Source organism: Coturnix japonica, chromosome 15 (assembly GCF_001577835.2).
Source record: "Coturnix japonica isolate 7356 chromosome 15, Coturnix japonica 2.1, whole genome shotgun sequence".
NCBI lineage: Eukaryota > Metazoa > Chordata > Aves > Galliformes > Phasianidae > Coturnix > Coturnix japonica.
This window is the reverse complement of record NC_029530.1, coordinates 8522258-8541190: the sequence shown is the minus strand read 5'-3', so window position 1 is coordinate 8541190 and position 18933 is coordinate 8522258. Positions and strand designations below refer to the sequence as shown.

At 38.3% G+C, this 18933-nt stretch overlaps 1 protein-coding gene across 12 annotated transcripts in view; it reads right to left on the bottom strand.

Annotated features, from left to right (window-relative positions):
• CIT (citron rho-interacting serine/threonine kinase) overlaps positions 1-18933 on the bottom strand; it is a 70237-nt gene that overhangs the window by 15151 nt on the left and 36153 nt on the right. For 11 of the 12 annotated variants that reach the window (XM_015878246.2, XM_015878245.2, XM_015878249.2 and 8 more), the window contains exons 20-30: positions 17974-18090; positions 17457-17566; positions 14814-14988; positions 13270-13467; positions 11062-11115; positions 3725-3922; positions 3098-3291; positions 2452-2587; positions 1226-1330; positions 425-565; positions 126-233 (exon numbers count right to left, since the gene is read on the bottom strand). In XM_015878246.2, coding sequence (XP_015733732.1) covers positions 126-233; positions 425-565; positions 1226-1330; positions 2452-2587; positions 3098-3291; positions 3725-3922; positions 11062-11115; positions 13270-13467; positions 14814-14988; positions 17457-17566; positions 17974-18090 — 1536 coding nt within the window. The remainder of the gene's footprint in view (positions 1-125; positions 234-424; positions 566-1225; positions 1331-2451; positions 2588-3097; positions 3292-3724; positions 3923-11061; positions 11116-13269; positions 13468-14813; positions 14989-17456; positions 17567-17973; positions 18091-18933) is intronic. The other variant, XM_015878256.2, reaches the window with a different exon arrangement.

Genomic DNA, 18933 nt, shown 5'->3' with positions numbered 1-18933 from the left:
ATGCTTAGATGACACATCTATGCTACACATAAAGAAAGATAAAACAGAAAATTTTGAAAACACAGCACATAGCTACATAGAAAGCCATCATTTGCTTCTATGACTCTCAAACCTCTTTCACCCACCTTTTTCTTTTTTGCTGGTTGGTCCATCTTTGCTTGCAGGAAATCAATGAGTTTGGTTTGTTGAGAAATAGTGCCCTCCATTTTCACTTTTTCGTGGGAATAGAGAACCTTTGAACCACACAAATATGTAAGAAATTTCATCTTAATAGCAGAAACAAACAACTCAATAGCAGAACAGAACTAAAAATACTGTATTGTATCACGTGACTCTGAAAAATACTGGATTAGGAAAGAGTAATAACCCAAAACTCCACCTTAATCGGTAAGCAGAGTCCTGCCCACTGTTTCCTCACCCTCACCTGAATATTTTCCAGCTGATATTCCAGATCACTTCTTTCAGTCTTCAGAAGATCTGCTCGATCTAGAGCCTCCTGCAGACCTTGGGTTAGGCGGAAGATGTGGTTCTTTTGCAGATCCATTTGCTGCTGCAGCTTTGCCTGCTGTTAATAGCAAAAAAGAGCAGTGTGTTTTTTTGTTGTTTTTTGTTGTTGTTTGTTGTCTTTTTTACAAAGAACTATTGTATGTTATTCTTTCTTTTTCATAATAAAAAAAAAACATCTTTGTACATCTTAAAGCTACTTTAAAAGCTAAAGAATGGAGAGCTTTGAGAAGCTTCATCTGTGGTCTCCACCTACACACCCACAACACACTGGCTCCAGACTTGTTTATAAGCTATGGTCCTCTGCCTGGCGTAGAAATGCTGTGTCTGAGCAGAGACACTGCCTTGCAGATGTGACCTAGGACATGCCTTGTCATTCAAGCTTCTCTAACAATCATTGGGACACTGGCTGAACCCAATTACTATCACCAGACCTGCTTTGCTCTTCTTGTTCAAGTACTCTAGGACTGTGTCCACTGGCTGAAGAGTCCTTATTGTTAACTCTTGGCTTCCACCCCACCTTTCCCTGCACAGCAGTTCACTTTCACAACTACCTGATGTGGCCACACATTTTGCAAAATTTTAAGTAAAAACAAAACTTCCATCTTCATAAATTCTCTAGTTAGGTATGAGAAAGATGGATGTGCAATCCTGCTATTGACACAGCTTTATCCAGTCCTCCCCACCACAGTGTGGAATCTTCTTGAATTTACAAAGTTACCTCCTCCAGAAGCCTCTGCTTGAGCTCCCTTTCTGTCTCAAGCTTCTGTTGTAAACTGCGTGCATTCATCTCCAACATAGCATGCTTCTTCTCCAGGTCATTGAGCTAAGCAGGTGGGACAGATGATCAGGACAATGTAAACAGTGATATAGTGTTCCACAGCCTTAAAATTTAACCTCAGCAAGCATGCACAGAAGAAAAATGATACAATTATCCCTTACTTACTATAAGGAGTTGAGAAGGAAAAAAATTGTCCTGCCGCTGTTCAAATGTAAACATCAAATCACTGACAGAACTCATTGTACACACCTGGTATCACAGACTGCCTTTTCCTTCAGCCGTTCTCAACACAGACGCAAGTACTGACTGTGAGACAAACAGCTATAGAGCAATGCCATAGAAAGGATCTGGGAGTACTGGACAGTAGGCTCAACATGAGCCTGCAGCACGCCCTGGCAGCCAAGAGGGCAAATGGTATTTTGGGGTCCATTAAACACAGTGCAGACGGTCGGTTAAATGAGAGGATTATCCCATTACATTTAGCATTGGTGCAGCCTCATCTTGAGTACTGTGTGCAGTTCTGGGCTCTGCACAGCACTGAAAGGATATTAAGATACTTGAATGTGTCCAGAGGTCAGCAACAAAGCTATTAAATGGGCTAGAAGGCATGTCCTATGAGGACAGGCTGAGGACAAGCAGATTGTCCAATGTGAAGAAATGGTGGCCAAAAGGTGACTTCATTGCTCTCTGGAATGGAGAAAGAGGTTCCAGTCTCTTCTCTGTACTATCTGATGATAGAATGCAAGTGAATGGCCCAAAGCTGCACCAAGGGAGGTTTGGACTGTACATTAGGAAAAATTTCTTCACCATGTGGCTGGTCAAATACTGGAAATAGTGAGGTGGTTAATGCCCAATGCCTGTCAGCATCCAAAAGGCATGTGGAAAAGCCCTTAATAACATGCTTTAACTTGTAGATAGCCCTGAAGTAATCAGACAGTTGGACTAGATGTTCTTTGTAGATCCCTTCAACTGAACTATTCTATTGTTCTAAAATTAAATTCTAGGTCTTTGGCTTGAAGCTAGACTTCTATCCTGTTGATCTCCAGTATTTAACCTCCTTTTGCATCTTGAAAAAGCTGCTCAGTATCACAGTTCTAGAAGTAATATCTCTATAAAAGAAAACTATTTCAGCTTGTAACGAAAGGGTAGGGTTGAAAGTTGCTTACCTTATCAGAAAGGCTCTCAGCTTTGAGTTTTTGTTCTTTTAGTGCTTGCTGGAGGGCTAGAATCTCTGCCTTGTGTTCTTTGACAGCTAGTTCTACCACCTGGCGAGATTCAGTAATACGCTGATCTGCTCTCACTCTGAATTAAAATGGAAGACAATGTTACCTAACACCCTTCTGGGTTTGACCTCTTACTAGCATGCAGTGGCATCAATAACTTTCAGAGGTTTGCCTCAAACTCAAGATGTTACTTTATAAAGCATGACTGTTTGTTGCAACACTTGTATTATATAACCCTGCCCCAATCCAGAAAAGCAGCCTGAGAATTTCAAGACTCTACAGTCACACTTTGGAGCAAGGACTAACTTTTCACATAATAAAGAAAAAAAAGATCAAGTCTGTTATAAAAAATTTCAATGATAAATATCACACCCTCTTGAATCACTTACTTGCAAAAAAAAACAAAAAACCAAAAGGAACAATATTACTGGTGAATGACTATTAACTAATACACCATTTTTAGAACTACTTCACAAGAATTTATATTTAGTTCCCACTCCCATATCCTATTCCAAATATATTTTTGTACTAGCTTCTATAGAGCATTTGCATACAAGCTAACATAAAAGGGGAGGAAGGGACAAAAGACCTGCTCTGTTTCTCTGTATCCAGCATCCTCTGCAACTCTCTGACACGACATTCAAACTGAGACTTCTCATCCCCTAGAACATTTCTCCATGCTTCCCACTGACGCTCTTTCTCCAGGAGTTCATCGTTCAGGGCCTCCAAGTCCATTACTTGCTCCTCCAGCATTGTACATGTTGTCTTCAAGGCCTCCATAGTCTAAAAATAAATCCTCCTATCAATTCTCACATCCCACATCAAGCACGCACTTTAAGCTTCAGCCTTACCATTTAACTTACGGTACATGCAAATTGGCAGCAAACATAAATGGGTTCTGATTTACCAGCTTATTTCCAACTTGTGATTGCCTTTAATGTCAGCTGTATCTCATTATGAAGATTTGAAATTGCCAAGGTCACAAAATTAAATAATTCTAAGTTATGATACCTTCAGAGTGCTAAATTTCTTTGCATAATAATACAAAGGGAAGAAACAAAAGTCTTGAATTCATTTAAGTACTCGAGGAAGGAAGGCTTAAGCAATAATTGGTCAAACTGCCCTACAGGCTGCTGGATTTAAAATAATTCGTAGCCTTTCCAATAACCACCTATCTATCATGGAGAGATTGTGATCCAGACTTATATAGTCTTACTTGTTTCTGACTGGTAAGCTGCATCTCTCGCTCAGTGATCTCTCGACGGAGATGGTCAACTTCACTTCGCAACTGGACAACCTCATCATTGGCCCCTGAGGCCTCATCAAGTTGTTTGGACAGGAAGAAATTCTGATTGTTCAGTTCTGCGTTGTCTTCACTGAGCTGGTTCAGTTGTTCTTCCAAATCTGTAATCACCTGGAAAGAAAGGTACATTAGATTACACATCAGCAAGTACAGTCTGTTTTGAAAAAGTGTTCTCCTCTCACAGAAACATTTACTGCCAAGCAAGAAGACCACTTGGCTTTTTTTTCTCCCCCCTCTTTTTCAAATCTACACACGTGGAAGTCAATAATGAGTGTAGATTTGGTATAACATAACTTCTTTGAGAGAGAGCTGCCATATTCAAGGTTCTGTGCTGGGAGTCAAGAGTTCTGGTTCTCAAACCTGCTGCTGACTCAGTGTGCTTTTGCCAAACTACTTTTGGTTTTTTTTGCCTTAATTTCTCCTCCAGTGAAATGAGGCTGACACTTCTTACAGAGACCTTTGAGGTGTGATATTTAAGAAAACTGAACAAGAGGTGCAAAGAAGACATCTGGATGAATGCTCCTAGCAATCATTGGGATTACTATAAGCAGCACTGTATGTAGCCAGAAAAAGCAGAAAAACTGAGAAATATACTTCAAAGTAATATCAGCTTAGGAGATATGATGAAAAAAAATGTGGCAGCACAGCAGACTAATAGAAAAATCAGTGAAAAGCAGAAATTCAACAAGCACAATAGCTCTGCCTTTAATGAAGTGGAAGCATTCATTTCTTAAATCAGAATAGCATTGTACTACAATGCTTTAAACCACATTCTGCTTCAGTTTGAAGAACAGGAACAACAGTGGGTTCCTCTCAAAATTCTGTTTAATTTGTTATGAGTGAAAGGCCATCAGCAGCGGGTGGGTGAGTATTTGTACCTCCTAACTAAGAAAATGTCATCACAACAGAAGAGAAAGGATCCTCAGAATAACATTAACAAAAAAAACTTAAGAAACTAGAAAAGTTCTATACAATTAACATTCAACTATTAGAAATACATTCAAGAGGCATTTTTGCCTAGATGTCAAAGAAAGGTGAATAAAACACTTCATTAAATGGGAAAAATATAATACCTCAGAACACAGTTGGCCACATTCAAATGTAAATGTTCCAATTTCCTACACAAGTCAAGCAGGTAAATAAATAAAGCAGTAAAGTGTTGCACACATCTCTTCTCAGCTATCTGGAAAGATGACAACTACTTCTTTTTAAAGAACCTGTAAAGCAGGTATTGGCTGCTTCTTACCATACCCCTCCTAGATTTAAATTTGCAGTGTTTCATTTTTAAACAGGTGGCAGAAGAAATCCCGCTGCTATCATTCCCTGCTGGGTGAAGGGGAGATTCCTGCAACCTGTATGTGTTGGGTCAAATCAAAGTGATTCATCCTCTAAAACACAACATTGCTGATAAAACTCTGATCATGTGGTTGTTCTTTGAGCTCTCCCGCTGCCCTGTTCAAAGCATGCATCTTATCTGCAATGCTTGAGACAAGTTTCCTAATAACTCAGACTGTATCATAAGGATACCTTAGTGCCAAATTGTTGTAGGGATACTTGTAAAAGTATTTATGTAAACAAAAAGGAACAGAAGAACACCTGCTTTTACAATGTTTTGCCCACCATTTCTACAAACAACACTGGCAGTTTCTACCAGCTGCCGGATCAGATAATGCCTTTCTTTTTTTTCTACCTTTATTTTGTTTTCTGCTTACTTAACCACACTAGTGAGTTTTAAGCAATCTGTTACAGACCTTTGGTTTCTTCCACTTTCATTTTATATATTAATCCAAGTACTTTCTATGAAGTGTCTTATACTATATTTGAAATATGAGAGACCTGAGGGCTAAATCCAAAATTGATATGGTGGCATAAAGAGTTAGTACTTCAAACTGCATAATTCTCCTTTAAAAACTATATTTCAAGACAGCTGTATTCTTTAACAGCTAGAAGTTAAATTCCATTCACCCTTATTCTATGTTCTAAGATTTTGACTTCTTCCTCTGGATACAACCAAAATTAAATCAAACCGCCAAAGCAACTTGGCTTTGAATACAATATACAACCTACACAACATAATGGAGTTAGAATTTCTGTCATAACCTTCTGTTGGGCATTTTTTTCTTTTTCACAGGGAAAAGAGAAATATATTGACAATTGTTTTTTATTTCTACCTGCAGGTACATATAACCCAGCAGGGTTACAGAGTTCATAAGTGCCATAAAGCTGAAGGGGTGATCCATAACAGTGTTACAGGAAAATGAGACGATGTGTGATGAAAACACCTGTCCTGGGAACCAAAGCCAAACAACACATGATAGGGGATGTGACCTAAGGCATACATGCATACATACATACATACAACCTATGCCAGAATCCCATACCTGAAAAAGAATTAATAGTTTTAGGCATTTTTCTTTTCAGTTAAGGAACTTCCCAGGCAAAACAAACAAACAAACAAACAAACAAAAAAAAAACAAAAAAACCCACACCTGAGCTATAGCAATGAAGTTATATTTGTAAATCTATATTTAAGGAAAGCCTGCACTGAAACACTACTGTCGCTTTTTAAAATCCAAAACATAATCACAAAACTCTTCAGTTCTGAAGTTTATAAAACCACCGAACACTTGAAAGCTCAGGGGAGTAGTTCCAGGCAATCCAGGCAGCACTACCTGCACCATGCACCATCACCCACAAAGCCAATGTATCTTCATGTACGTCTACGTACATCTTCAACCCAGCAAATCCAGAGAACTGAGATAAAGTCTAATGTGACCACACCAAGCTTGACAGACTGTTCTCTACATACCACATCTGAGAACACAACTCACTATCTTCTCTATCTATATGAAGATATCTCATTTCAAATATTATAGGGTAACCCAAGCTTAAACTCCAGCAAAAACGATCATACTCCGCACAATTCCCTCCCAGCTGCACAGTATCAGAGGGGTTAAGTGTTTCTATGTTGTTATCATACATAATATTATCATACACAAAATTTAATCCATACTCTCCTTGCATCAAAACTACAGTCAAAATAACATGGAAAAGGAAAAAAGAAAAAAGAAGCAGTTTTAGAATACTCCTAACTGCACTTTGCAAGCTTCTCCAAAGCTGTGCTCAGTGCTTTCAGGAAGATGTCTCTGTTCTTAGATGCCACCAACAAATGCACAGGGATATGTTAGGATACTAGCGGGTTGCCTGCTTCGGAATGCTATCAGCAGCACGTTATTTGGTGTTTAACTCGGTTTTTAGCACAACCTTCATTCAGAACTTACAAACTAATGCATAGTTTTACTCCATTCATTTCCAGTCCCCACCCCATCCCAATCTTTACCAGAAAGTTAGCCGTCAGAAGTCAATAGGAAAAAAACAAAAGCTATCTCACATCCCCAGGTTATCATGAGGAGCACATGAGAAATTACCACCTCACTTCCTTTTAGCTTATTACATGTGGATCCGAGAGATGAAGCTTTTCTAGCAGAGAAATACCGAACATCTTAATGGAGCAGAATATCAGGCCTCCTACTGACAACAGCTGAAGATGGATGCTGGTCCTGTATGTCCACCTATACGATGAATACATAACAACCAATCCCTCACTTTCCTTCCTCTGCATGATCAGACAACATCTGTGACTTGAAAAATACCTTACACTGAAATTTCAGTCTCCAAAAATTCATCATGGCATGGCTTGCAGGACACCGCTCCTGTTAGCAGCTGCAGAGCAGTGGAATATTTCACCGTCTGAGTTCCCTTCCTCCTCACATACTGTCTCCTGTAGACCCCCATCCTTGTGCTCAGAAGATAAGCTGCCACTCCAATCATGAGCTTCACTCTCAAATCACAGCAGTCATCCACAATATCACCGCAACACCCAAAAAATCTGTGACTTTCTGCCAAACTCCACCTTTACCATAAAATGTTTCATGAAATGAAACAGCTCCTCCCAACCAACAGACAATTGTAAATGCACATAGTCATGGGCATGTGCTTCTATTTTTTTGTTTGTTTGTTTTATAAATTTAACTAAGCCATGAAGAAGTTTTTGCCTGGGTATCAGCCTCTTCTCCCCCCTCCGTCCCCATAAAAATGGGAAATACAGGTGGTGGCTCCACAGAATAACACTAATATTTTACTGAGCTGACTGTAAATATACTTTATGGGATACATTTTCTTCTAATTTTTTACAGAAATTACCGCCTTCTTACTGAATTATTTCTGAATGAAATTACTGAATGTTTTCTTCATGAAAGGATCCCATCATTAGTTAAATAACTCAGTATCATTCTTGACTCCAAATGTGTTGATGAACCAACAAAAAGCAATAATTAAACTCCAGATGGAAATAACTGACAAAAGTATAAATCTTCCTATTTAAGAAAATGCATTTTATTTCTAGAGTGCTTATTGCCAAGAAAATAACTTCTAAAACTCAAATGGATGGTGATATTTTTCACAGAGTAACTCTTGAAAGGTAGAGAACCAGTCCTTTCCCCCTCCATGGATTTGTGGCTGGATCTGGCATTACAACAAGATTGCGATAAGCCATCATTCTGTGTGTGTGGCCATGTTCACCTGTGAGTGTGTGTAGAGCAGGTACAACAATATGCAATGTTTACTGTAATTATCTATCCTATCACTTACTGCACAATTGAGGTCTCTGTGGAAAAAAGCAAAAGCCAGTATTTTCTTTTTGGCTCCAACAGTAAAAAAGACATGTTGCAATATGAAACAATGCAGAGCTATCAGAGCAACAAAAATCACAAAGACAAAAGAAATTAAGACCAACAATACAACAACGATAAGATTTTAAACCGACAAATTGGAGAACCCGAAGTTGTATTGATTGCATCAGAAACCTCAGCAAAAGAAAGGACAAGAGCGCAGTCATGGTACAAGGAAAGCAGACGCACTTTGATGTGTCACTGTCCAACACAGATGAGGCTGAACCATCTGGAGAAAGCGCCATAGCAAACATCCCTTGATTCCTCACTGTCCTATCATTTCTCTTAGTACTCATCAGTAAAAAGGATAGACAGCTACAACTACTTACAGCACAGTAAAAGAAAGTTTCTACCCACGGTCAATTAAATTATACATACATTTTCCTGGGCTGGAAAGAGAATGTATGATGAGCATGTATTATTCACATAGGAATCATTTCACTGATTTGTTACTGATGAGGACGTCTGATGCACGATCTCATACCACTAAAAGACCTGCAATGCACAACACTTAAACATCCTTTTATGCATATCATTCAAACCTCTCAACATTATTGTAACCTTTTAGAACCACAGAATCATGCAGGTTGGAAAAGACCAAGATCATTCATACCAACCATACATCTACCACCAATATTTCCCCACTAAACCATGTCCTTTAGCACTATATCTAAGCATTTCTTCAACACCACCAGGAACAGTGACTCCACCACCTCTCTGGACAGACCGTTCCAGGGCCTGACCAGTCTATCAGAGAAGAAATTGTTCCTAATATTCAACCTAAACCTCCCATGGAGCAACTTGAAGCCATTTGCTCTTATCACTAGTTATGTAGGCCAACTCCCCACCTCACCACAACCTCCTTTCAAGGAGCTGTAGAGAGCAATAAGGTCACCCCTGAGCTTCCTCTTCTCCAGACTGAACAATCCCAGTTCGCTCAGTTGCTCTCCATCAGACTTGTGCTCCAGACCCCTCACATCTCTGGACACCCCACAGCCTCAATGTTTTTCTTGTAGTGAGGAGCCCAAAACTGAACACAGTACTTGAAGTGAGGTCTCAGCAGAGCTGAGTACAGGCGGACGATTACCTCCTGGTCCCAGTGACTACACTATTTCTTATATAAACCAGGATGCCGTTGGCCTTTTATCTACCTGAGCACACTACTGGCTCACGTTCAGCCAAGAACATGGGTCGTGTGTCAGTCTTCACTGCTGGAGAATGTCTGCCACACTTACAAAGCCAAAATTCTACAACGAGATAACAGGTTACAACCTCTGGAAGGCAGCTTGCCATGCAGCAGAACACAATTGGTTTCTGCCTGCATGGAGATGACAAGTATTTTCACAGAAAGCCACCATTCTGAAAAAAGGCCAAGACAGAACAAACAACAGAAAAGATAGCTATGGGTGTAGAATGTGTGACAACACACAGGGCCAAAAGATCATTCAGCATAAGCAAAGTAGATGACAAAAAACAAAGTTTATGTTGCAGAATTTGTTTTGGATGGAGATTAACACAATTTGCTCAGCCCTGCCTCCTCATTGCTTCACATCAGTATATTCTATGAACGGAATACAAGAATCCCCTTGCTCAGTGCTGAAAAGGAACTGTGCAAAACACAGTAACTCTTATATGGTATTTTTGAAATAGGAAAAGTTTGTTAGATACTTTGTCACCCAGCAAAAAATAATTAAACTTGAGGAAATGACTGGAAGTGGGGAAACAATCAAGATTAAAAAAAAAAAAACCACCAAAAACCAGCAGTTAAGCCTTGTTTACAGAGCTATGTAAGGAAAAAAGGCCTACAAATATCAGCAGCCATTGTTGATCCAGAGGAATCAACATTTCTGTACTTCATGTCATTGAAAGACTTGACTCCATCAAGTTTGAAGACAGTTCTGACTTCCAGGAACTCCTGTCAATAGCCAAAGACCTTGAGATCTGCCCTGGATTGATGCAATGTGTAAAGAAACAAGTCAAGACCTCAAGTAATGTAAGGTAGAAATTAAGATCCTCACATTCTTTCTGCTCTTTGAACAGATGACCACACATCACTGTATCATTTTGAATCGCGCACTTTGTCTCTTCAGTCTTTAAATTCTCCCTAAAACCCAAAGTAGCAAGAATGCATTTCCATCAGCTTTGGCCTAGATCTACAATGCAGCTCAGGATTTGGACAGGCAGATCTTTTCTTCTCCTTCTGAGTAGAAAACATCTTTACCTACAAACATGTTTGCAGCTGCTACACCATTCTTATTAGCTGCACTGCAATGAGATATTTTAATTTACTTTCTTCTCTAAAAAGAAGAATAGTGTCAATTTCACAAATGGAATAAAACCTCACAACCGAGGTTTACCTGAAGCCTAAAAAAAAAATCAAATCCAATCAGTTCAGCTCCTAACACCTTTAGGACAGAAGTCCGCATTGGGAACTAGTGTCATCAAGGAGTAAGTCAGTAAATTGTTTGCTTACTTATCCTTAATTTCAAAATAATTCAATGATCTGTATTTAATACTCACTGTGCAGCTATTACGAAGGGCTTCAAATTTACGCTGGATTTCATCTCTATGTGCCTAAAGGAGGTAAGAAGTTAATCATCAATTTTTCGTACATGAGAATCAGAATCCAACAGCTGTTGCTAAACAAACTGTAGAATAATCTACCAGCAAGCAAAGTTTGGAAGGCAGATGCCGCACGCTACGAAAGCATTCTGTAGTGACAAAGAACTGATCAGCAAGAGTCTCATCCTACTTAATCGAATGTTTCCAATTCTGAACTACTTAGAAAAACGCACAAATTCAAAAACTGAATTATATAAAACATTCCATCTTAAATGTTCACCAGATGACTTATTGATTCCATGTTAAGTCTGTACATTCTTGACATAAATTAGAGTTAGTTTTACTTCCATACTCAAATTAGTATTTCATACAACATAAATACCACATACAGTTTAATGTTTGCAAAGGAAAAACTACAATGAAGCATTATGCAAGCTACCCCAAACAGCACTGCCAATCTACCTGAGTCCTACCATCAAGCACCATTTAATCCTAAGCCTCTCTAAAAAGCGGTGATGAAACGCAATAATCAATTCTTTGGAAAACAGCATCCAAAGTATTGAAAAGTACATGCGCTTATTTTAAAGACAGCAGTATTGCATGCACCATTTTACCTCCTAATTTACAAGCAAAGCATGACAAAGCAAAAGTTCTTGTTTCAGCCTCATGGCCTCTCTCAAAATTCATTCAGACCATCAAACTGATTTAACCAGTGTAAAATGCCATATGCTATCTGGAACCTTAACCAACAAAAGGTTAGTGTGCTAGCTACTACTTTTCTTCATTCAAAGCATTTTTGTTACAGCTAAGAGGCTAAACAGGAAAAACTCTTTAGCAGAAGTCAAATTTGAGAGCTAATACATTATCTTACCACAACAGGCAACATGAAAAATAAAGTACATAGAAAAAATGCCACATCAAAAACACTCGAAGCCCATTGAACTGCACTATCTTACAACAGCTGGTTCAAAAGCCCTGCCATTTTACCATGTTAACTGAAGCAGTAACTGAGTGACACACAGGTCATATACATTCATCCTTTTTGCTGACAGCATAGGGTAAAGATATCAAGCACGTAATCATCACCCCGTTAGCAGTGATATTAGCAGCTATGCACAATTTTCAGCTGGCAGAGGACCATAACAATTTTGAGCAAAAAGAAACTGCTGCCACATTCCAATGAGTTATTCTTAAGCCTTGGTGTTGCTGCAGCTCCCATTCCCCCACCCAAAGCACCAAGCTAATACAAGCACCTAGCTCAGCAAATCCCTGCTATCCCTTCTAAAACATAGCAATGGCAGAAATATTCAGAATGACAGTTATTTATCAGATATTACTGGACAAAGAGAATGCACATTTTCAGCACTTCATAATAACTGGATTTGAGGGTCATTGAGGACTGCTCCTTCAGTGAGGGTTAAAAGTGGCAGACGAAGTAGCAGGTCACATATGTCTCCCTCCCCCCTACTGCCCTCAGAATCCTTTCTGAAGGAAATTCTTAGAATCAAGCAATGTGGAAGCATCTTTTTGTACTCAAGAGACTGCAACCTGCAGCATATAATTTAGAATTATCTTCCCAGAGAGGGGGAAGGAAAGGGGAAAGGGGGCAATTTAAATTTTCTTTCTTCCTTTATGTCACTCACACATGTCACCAGAGACTGCAAGATGCAAATAACAATTTTTAAATGAAATCAACACTGGAATAAAATTAGGGTGCTTAGCAACACTATTTGCCTAGTTTTCGTTGCTGTTGGTTTTCAAAACAAGTATAAAGCAGGTAAGCTTAGAGAAAGAAATCATCAGAACATTTCTGATCAAGTACCTTCAAATTTGTGATAAATTATTTAAATAAGTAAATCAGAGAACAAAGCTCCTAGCAATGACAATTTCATATGTAGCTTTCACCTCATCACAGAAGTAATAATGTTCTTGCAAGGAGTCTTATCAGTTTGGGCACCACCGATAGAACTACCAGGAAGCGCACACAAGATTAATTTAATAGACAAAATTTGACATCTTAGACATAGCTGCCTCTATCAACTCAACACACAATTAGTGCCTTTTTCTGAAAAATAAAATAAATAAAGAGTAAAAAAAAACATATTTAGCCTCATTTTAAAACACAGACCTGCTTAGTTCTAATCTAGTACCAATTTCAGGGCTCACCGTGAGAGCTTGAATCTCTTCCTCTGCCTCAGCTGTGGTCTCCTCTAGTTCAGTTTTGGCTTCACGGAGCTGATTCTCCAGGGCTGTCCGGGCAGCCTGCAGCCCAGTAATTTGAGATTCCCGCTCCTGGAGCGTCAGCTGCAATTCTGTCAACTGCCTTTTGAGTTCCAGCTTCTGTTCTTCATGCTCAAGACCAACCTGAAGGATGAAAAAGTAACGTCCAAACAAAAGTTACTTACAAAGGAAAACACAGGCAATACAATCTGATTTCAAACCGCACTTCAGGATGACGTTGCCATTTCTATCCCAAAGCCACATCTTTACAGATTGCTTAAGTGGCTGAGAAGTCAAGAATGCTGCTTTGTCTGCCTAAAAGCTACTCATTTGCTTAGGAAAAGATCAAAAGCATTTTGAAATGAAAAAAGAAAACAAGAATAGTTCCAGCTGTGACTCAAATATCACATACAACACGCTCATATAAAAAGCATTACAGTTGAAGTAGTTTGTGCTGACATTTCTTCACAGAAATTACTGCATATGAGAATCTTTAGACATAAAGACAATACTAATCTTCACAAATATATAAGTATTTATGTTATTTTTGAAGAAACCAAGCAAATAACCTTGCTCTGGGTTTACTTGAGTAGCTTCTGTTCAAGGTTTTCTTGAGGCACAGTCAAGGATAAACGTCATTTTCAGAAAGAGAAAAGAAACAAACAAGCAGCAAAACAGATCTCCGCGCTCAAACCAATTCCAAATATCAACACCTTCCTCAATCCATTTGCATCCCACGTGACTGTTGCGCTGCAGATGTGAGAGAGAAGCCTGCCTGAAATCTTACACTGGTCCCAGCCAGCTTCCAATCAAACAAGGACAAGTGCAAGTCATCCAACCCTCTTGGCTAAAGGCAAAATTTCAGTCTGAAATGAAAATTATCTGAGCGAGACTGGAGAAGGCGAAAGATCTGAAGTGGATTCAAACTAGCTGATATAAAACAAAAGAACTAAAAATGTAGCATTGGTCACAAAAAATGCAGGTTTTCATATAACTGTGGTTTTTTGTGGGTTTTTTTTGTTTGTTTGTTTTTTGTTTTGTTTTGTTGTGGTTTTTTTGTGTTTTTTTTTTAAACTTTAGAAAAATGTGCATTAGAGAACAAGTCTCCTGTTTTCTTACAGCACTTCTGTTGTATCATTTGCTTTCTACTCTGTAGACTCCAGGCCTACAGCTAAGCCAAACATTGTATGTTGTAGCTAAGCTTTAATCCAGCTGAAAAATATCATATTGTAGAAAAATAAAATACAGATGTGATTCTGAGAAAGCAAGAAGTGTAAGCTTTACACTTACTCCAATCAACAACCTTTTGTATTTTCTCCCCCTCCAGGAGAAGAACTCCTGGGGGGAAAAATACTGATAGACTAAAATAAATTATTACACATTAAAATATCATTTTTAAGACACAGAACTAAGACAACTTAATCCTAATCAACATCGTAATACTTAAAATGCGATACATTCAAGTAAGTTTGGATTAAACTCATTTTCACCTCGCGCAGCCTAGTCTCCAACTCTAGCAGGCGGTTCTTGTCAGTGTGATCTTGGTGACTCATCTTTTCCAATTGTTCCTCTAATTTTCGATTCTGGGCCTCTAACTTTCCAGCTTGGGTTTCCAAGTAGAACTTCTGTTGTCTGAGCTCTGAAATCATCTCTTCTTGGGCTTTCCTAATAGGAGAAATAAAAACAGAAACCCAGTGCTTTTGCACTCCATAATTCCATGAGATACGAGAAATCAAAGGGTTTCTGGTGGGATTTTTCTTCATTTGCGTCTAGAAGATGAAACAGACCTAGAATAAGTTTTTAAATTGACCTATATCGAAACAGTGATTTGTTGTCTCTAAACAAAATCTATAATGTGAATGAAAGTAATTACCTGGGTGCATAAGAATTTTGAGCCTGCAACCTCTGCTCAAAGCAACAGTTAGTATGTGAAATGGATATTCCCATGCAAAACAAACAAACATGACTCCTACAATATTTACAAGTCCTGGGAATAATTTTACCACATATTGGAAATTTCTTTCCACTTCAAGTCTAACAAAGCTCTACATATATTAATGAATTAATATTTTAACAAGTTCACTGTGAGATAAGCTGTTACTAATCCTATCTCAGAGAAATTATGTGGCTTGCCCAAGATCAAATGGGAAGGCTTAAAAAACCTAAAAATAGAACCCAAATCTTCTGACTCACACTCAGACTTCTGTGCATTGCACATAGAACCCTCCCCTGTCATCCTGTGTTTCGTGTTGTTGTTTGTTGGGTTTTTTTAGTTTATCTCTACTGATTATTAGCAGACAGAACTGTCCAATGAGCTACCTGCTGACAAAGCTGATGATTATTAGCTTCCTTACATCCTGATGGCTCAAAAACTCGCCAAGTCCTACACTTCTTTGAAGGGTTTAAATCACTAATTCTCCTCTTTAAACATGCTCAGATTGATTGTAGCTTTTGTGGATTCAAAATGCAGTCCAACAACAGATTCATACATATTCACCACCACAATTCACAAAATAAGCACAAACTCATTAGCTATCTGCATTTATAAGCACAGGCATAATAAAGCAATTTTCCTCTCAAAATGCTGTTGATTCTGTAATATTTTCTAGCAATTCAGCAACATTAGGTTAAGTTACATTATTTCTTAAGCTATTCCAAGTAATATTTTCAAGCATTATTTTATTTTCCTTGTTTTCTACTGAACTCTAGAGAACTGTCCTGCTACCAGAGGATCATCCAGCTCACGCAAGATCTTCTATTCACTTCAGCACAGTGACTACAGCATAAGAGCTTGAATGTGCTTCCCAGGAACATGCTGAGACATTACTTGTATTTTATTTCAGACTGAAGATAAGTTATAGCTATTCCCATCCCAACAGACTTCCTGTGTGATTAACCAGAAGTCATCTGGAGCATAAAGCAACTCAACTGCAATTTCCAATTATTTCTGTGAATATTTCTGGCTGTTCAAGCTAGAATAACTTGCCAGATATTTGAAATATAGTAAAAATTGGAACCATTACATATCTGGAGGCATAATCAGCACTGAAAAGAAAAAGAAAAAACAACAACAGCGAAAAAAAACCCACAAAGCAACACTTTGCCAAAATTCAATCTTGGTTGATTCTATTCAATATTATAGGTGAATCCGTCCAAGTGCTGCCCACGGAGTGGGCAGTGCTGCCTAACATTGCATCCAGCAGCTGATGGACACTGAAAACATTTATGCAGACAGCCAAACTTAATGAATCTCCAAACTCAGGAAAAGCAAATGCTATTTTAGCCCTATCCTGCGAGGCATATCAAACAATCTGTGCTCCTTCTATTGAAGTAGAATGCATTTACGTTATTAAAGAAGCAAAAGGATTTTTAAGAGAATAAGGAATCCAAACTAAAAAGAAAAGCAAAATAAAATTCAAGTAGACAGAAAGATTTGATAGGGAAAAGGTCCAAGATTTCCTCCATATTTAACAAATAAGAAGAATTCAACACAAGAGCAATTGCTGTTTACACAGTGATTCAAGATGGCATTAGATATTGTCCAGTAGTGCCCCACAGAGGTGACTTATAAAGAAAAAGTGAACTGAAACAGCATTCTGAAGCTGGGACGTCTTATGTTCCATATTACTTCTGCCCACTGCAGTAAAAAAAAAATCTCATCCTTGCAAACGCTCCTGGCTGTATGTCTAGTTCTTTTTACTTGTCTTCTTAGCCATCAGGCAGGACAGAATGTTTATGACAGAAATATATGTAATGTTTTCTATTTGAATATTAAGTAACTGCCAAAGGAGACAAGGAAAATAATATATTAACAGTATGTATGTTAAAAAAGGTATATATGCTTCTCCAGAGGTATTTTAGACATTTAAATTGCCAGCATTCATTTAACATAATTGGTAAACCTAAATGAGACACCAGCCTCAAGAAAGGCCCCAAACAATTTTGCTTGTCATGTTTGGGAAAACACTGAAGAAGCAGTGAACCACAACTGTTTGAAGAACATGCACATTTAACAGAAAAACAAGCAGAGAGCACAGCAACCTTGTAACAAAGGATCAGTTTTATATTTAGAGAAAAGATCCTACTGAGGACTGTTCAGCAGTGACCAGTGTGATAGCAGCTGCTATACTTACATGTTCCTCTGGGTAAAAAGGCTGCTATTCGCAGCCAGTTTATTGGCCTCAGACAATTCCACTATTCTCTGCTCCAGTGACCTAATCTTCGAATCCATTGCATTGATCATCTGAAAAAGAGCAACATGCCTTTGAGATTACACAATAAAAGTGATTTTAAAAATCACAACGTTTAAAAAAAGTTTTGGAAATTTTTCCAGGAACAACACTAAAATAACATTGATCCAGTGGCTGAGAAAAAGAGCATCATGGGTGCCACTACTGGAGCTGTTTGCAAGTACTTCCTGCTGCTTTAATAACTAGAGGAAAGCAACCATTATATTAGCAACTTGCATTTTCCTTTTAAGAAAATATTCTTGAAGATCCCTTGTAATAATAAAAAGAAAACATCTTTTAAAAGATATCCCTCAAGACAGTTCAGCAGCAATGCAAAAACTCAAACAAGATTATCTTGCTAAAAATCACTGTCTCAAAAAAGCTCTTAGAACACTCTGATTTCCAGTTCAATTACACATACCGCTTTCTGTTCAGCCAGGACTTTACATTTCTCACGTGCTTCTTCTTCGTGTCTTCTGAGCATATTCTCAAGCGCTTCCTTATCAGCAAGATCTTTCTTCATTTGGTTTTCCAAAACCTAAATGAAGGCATTACTTTTGTCTAGATTACATCCATTTCACAGGGCAAAGCACAAGCAGGAAAAAAAATTATCAACATAGATTATTTTGAATCAATTCATCACAACTCAAGCAACATTAGACCCAAGATGCAATGGCGTGAAAAGCCCGAAACTTCCCTCAGCTATCTCTGAAGACTGAATTTTATGATGAAGTTTGATGAAGACATGACTTTCTTTTCTTTTTTTTTTAAAGATAATTACACTTTGCTCAAGAAACATCCATTAGTTCTCTAGGTCAGAGACACAAAATGAATGAGCTAAGACTTCTTTTTTGTGACACAAATACTGGGTACAGGACTAAAGTAACTATTTGGTGGGGGTTTGTTGTTGTTGTTTTGTTTTGTTTTTTTGTTGTTCATTTGTTTGTTTCTTTTCTAATTAAATAGATGGGTTTTGTTGACAAGTCCTGAGTTTTAAATCAGTTGTTAAACTGAACATTGTTTTCTTCAAGGATGGGCTTTCAAAGGCACAAAGAAGTGTTACAGACACAACTCTTAATAGAACTTAAAACTCTGGTCACCACAGGATATCTTTTACCCTTCCAGTTATAAATATCTCATGCCTTGAATCTCTTTCATCTTCTTTCCAGATCCCCTCTACTAAACCCTATGTCATATGTCCCCATAATTCACCGTCTGTCTTTCCTTTTAACCCTTTTCCAAGCCCTGTCATATTGTCCAGTTTCCATCTTAGAGCTTCTCTTTTCCCAATATTTACTTCTTGCCTTCCTGCTTTCTGTCTCTCTCATTACTGAATACCACAAGCTCTACCAAGAAATCTTTTCACTTTTTCCCTTCTCAT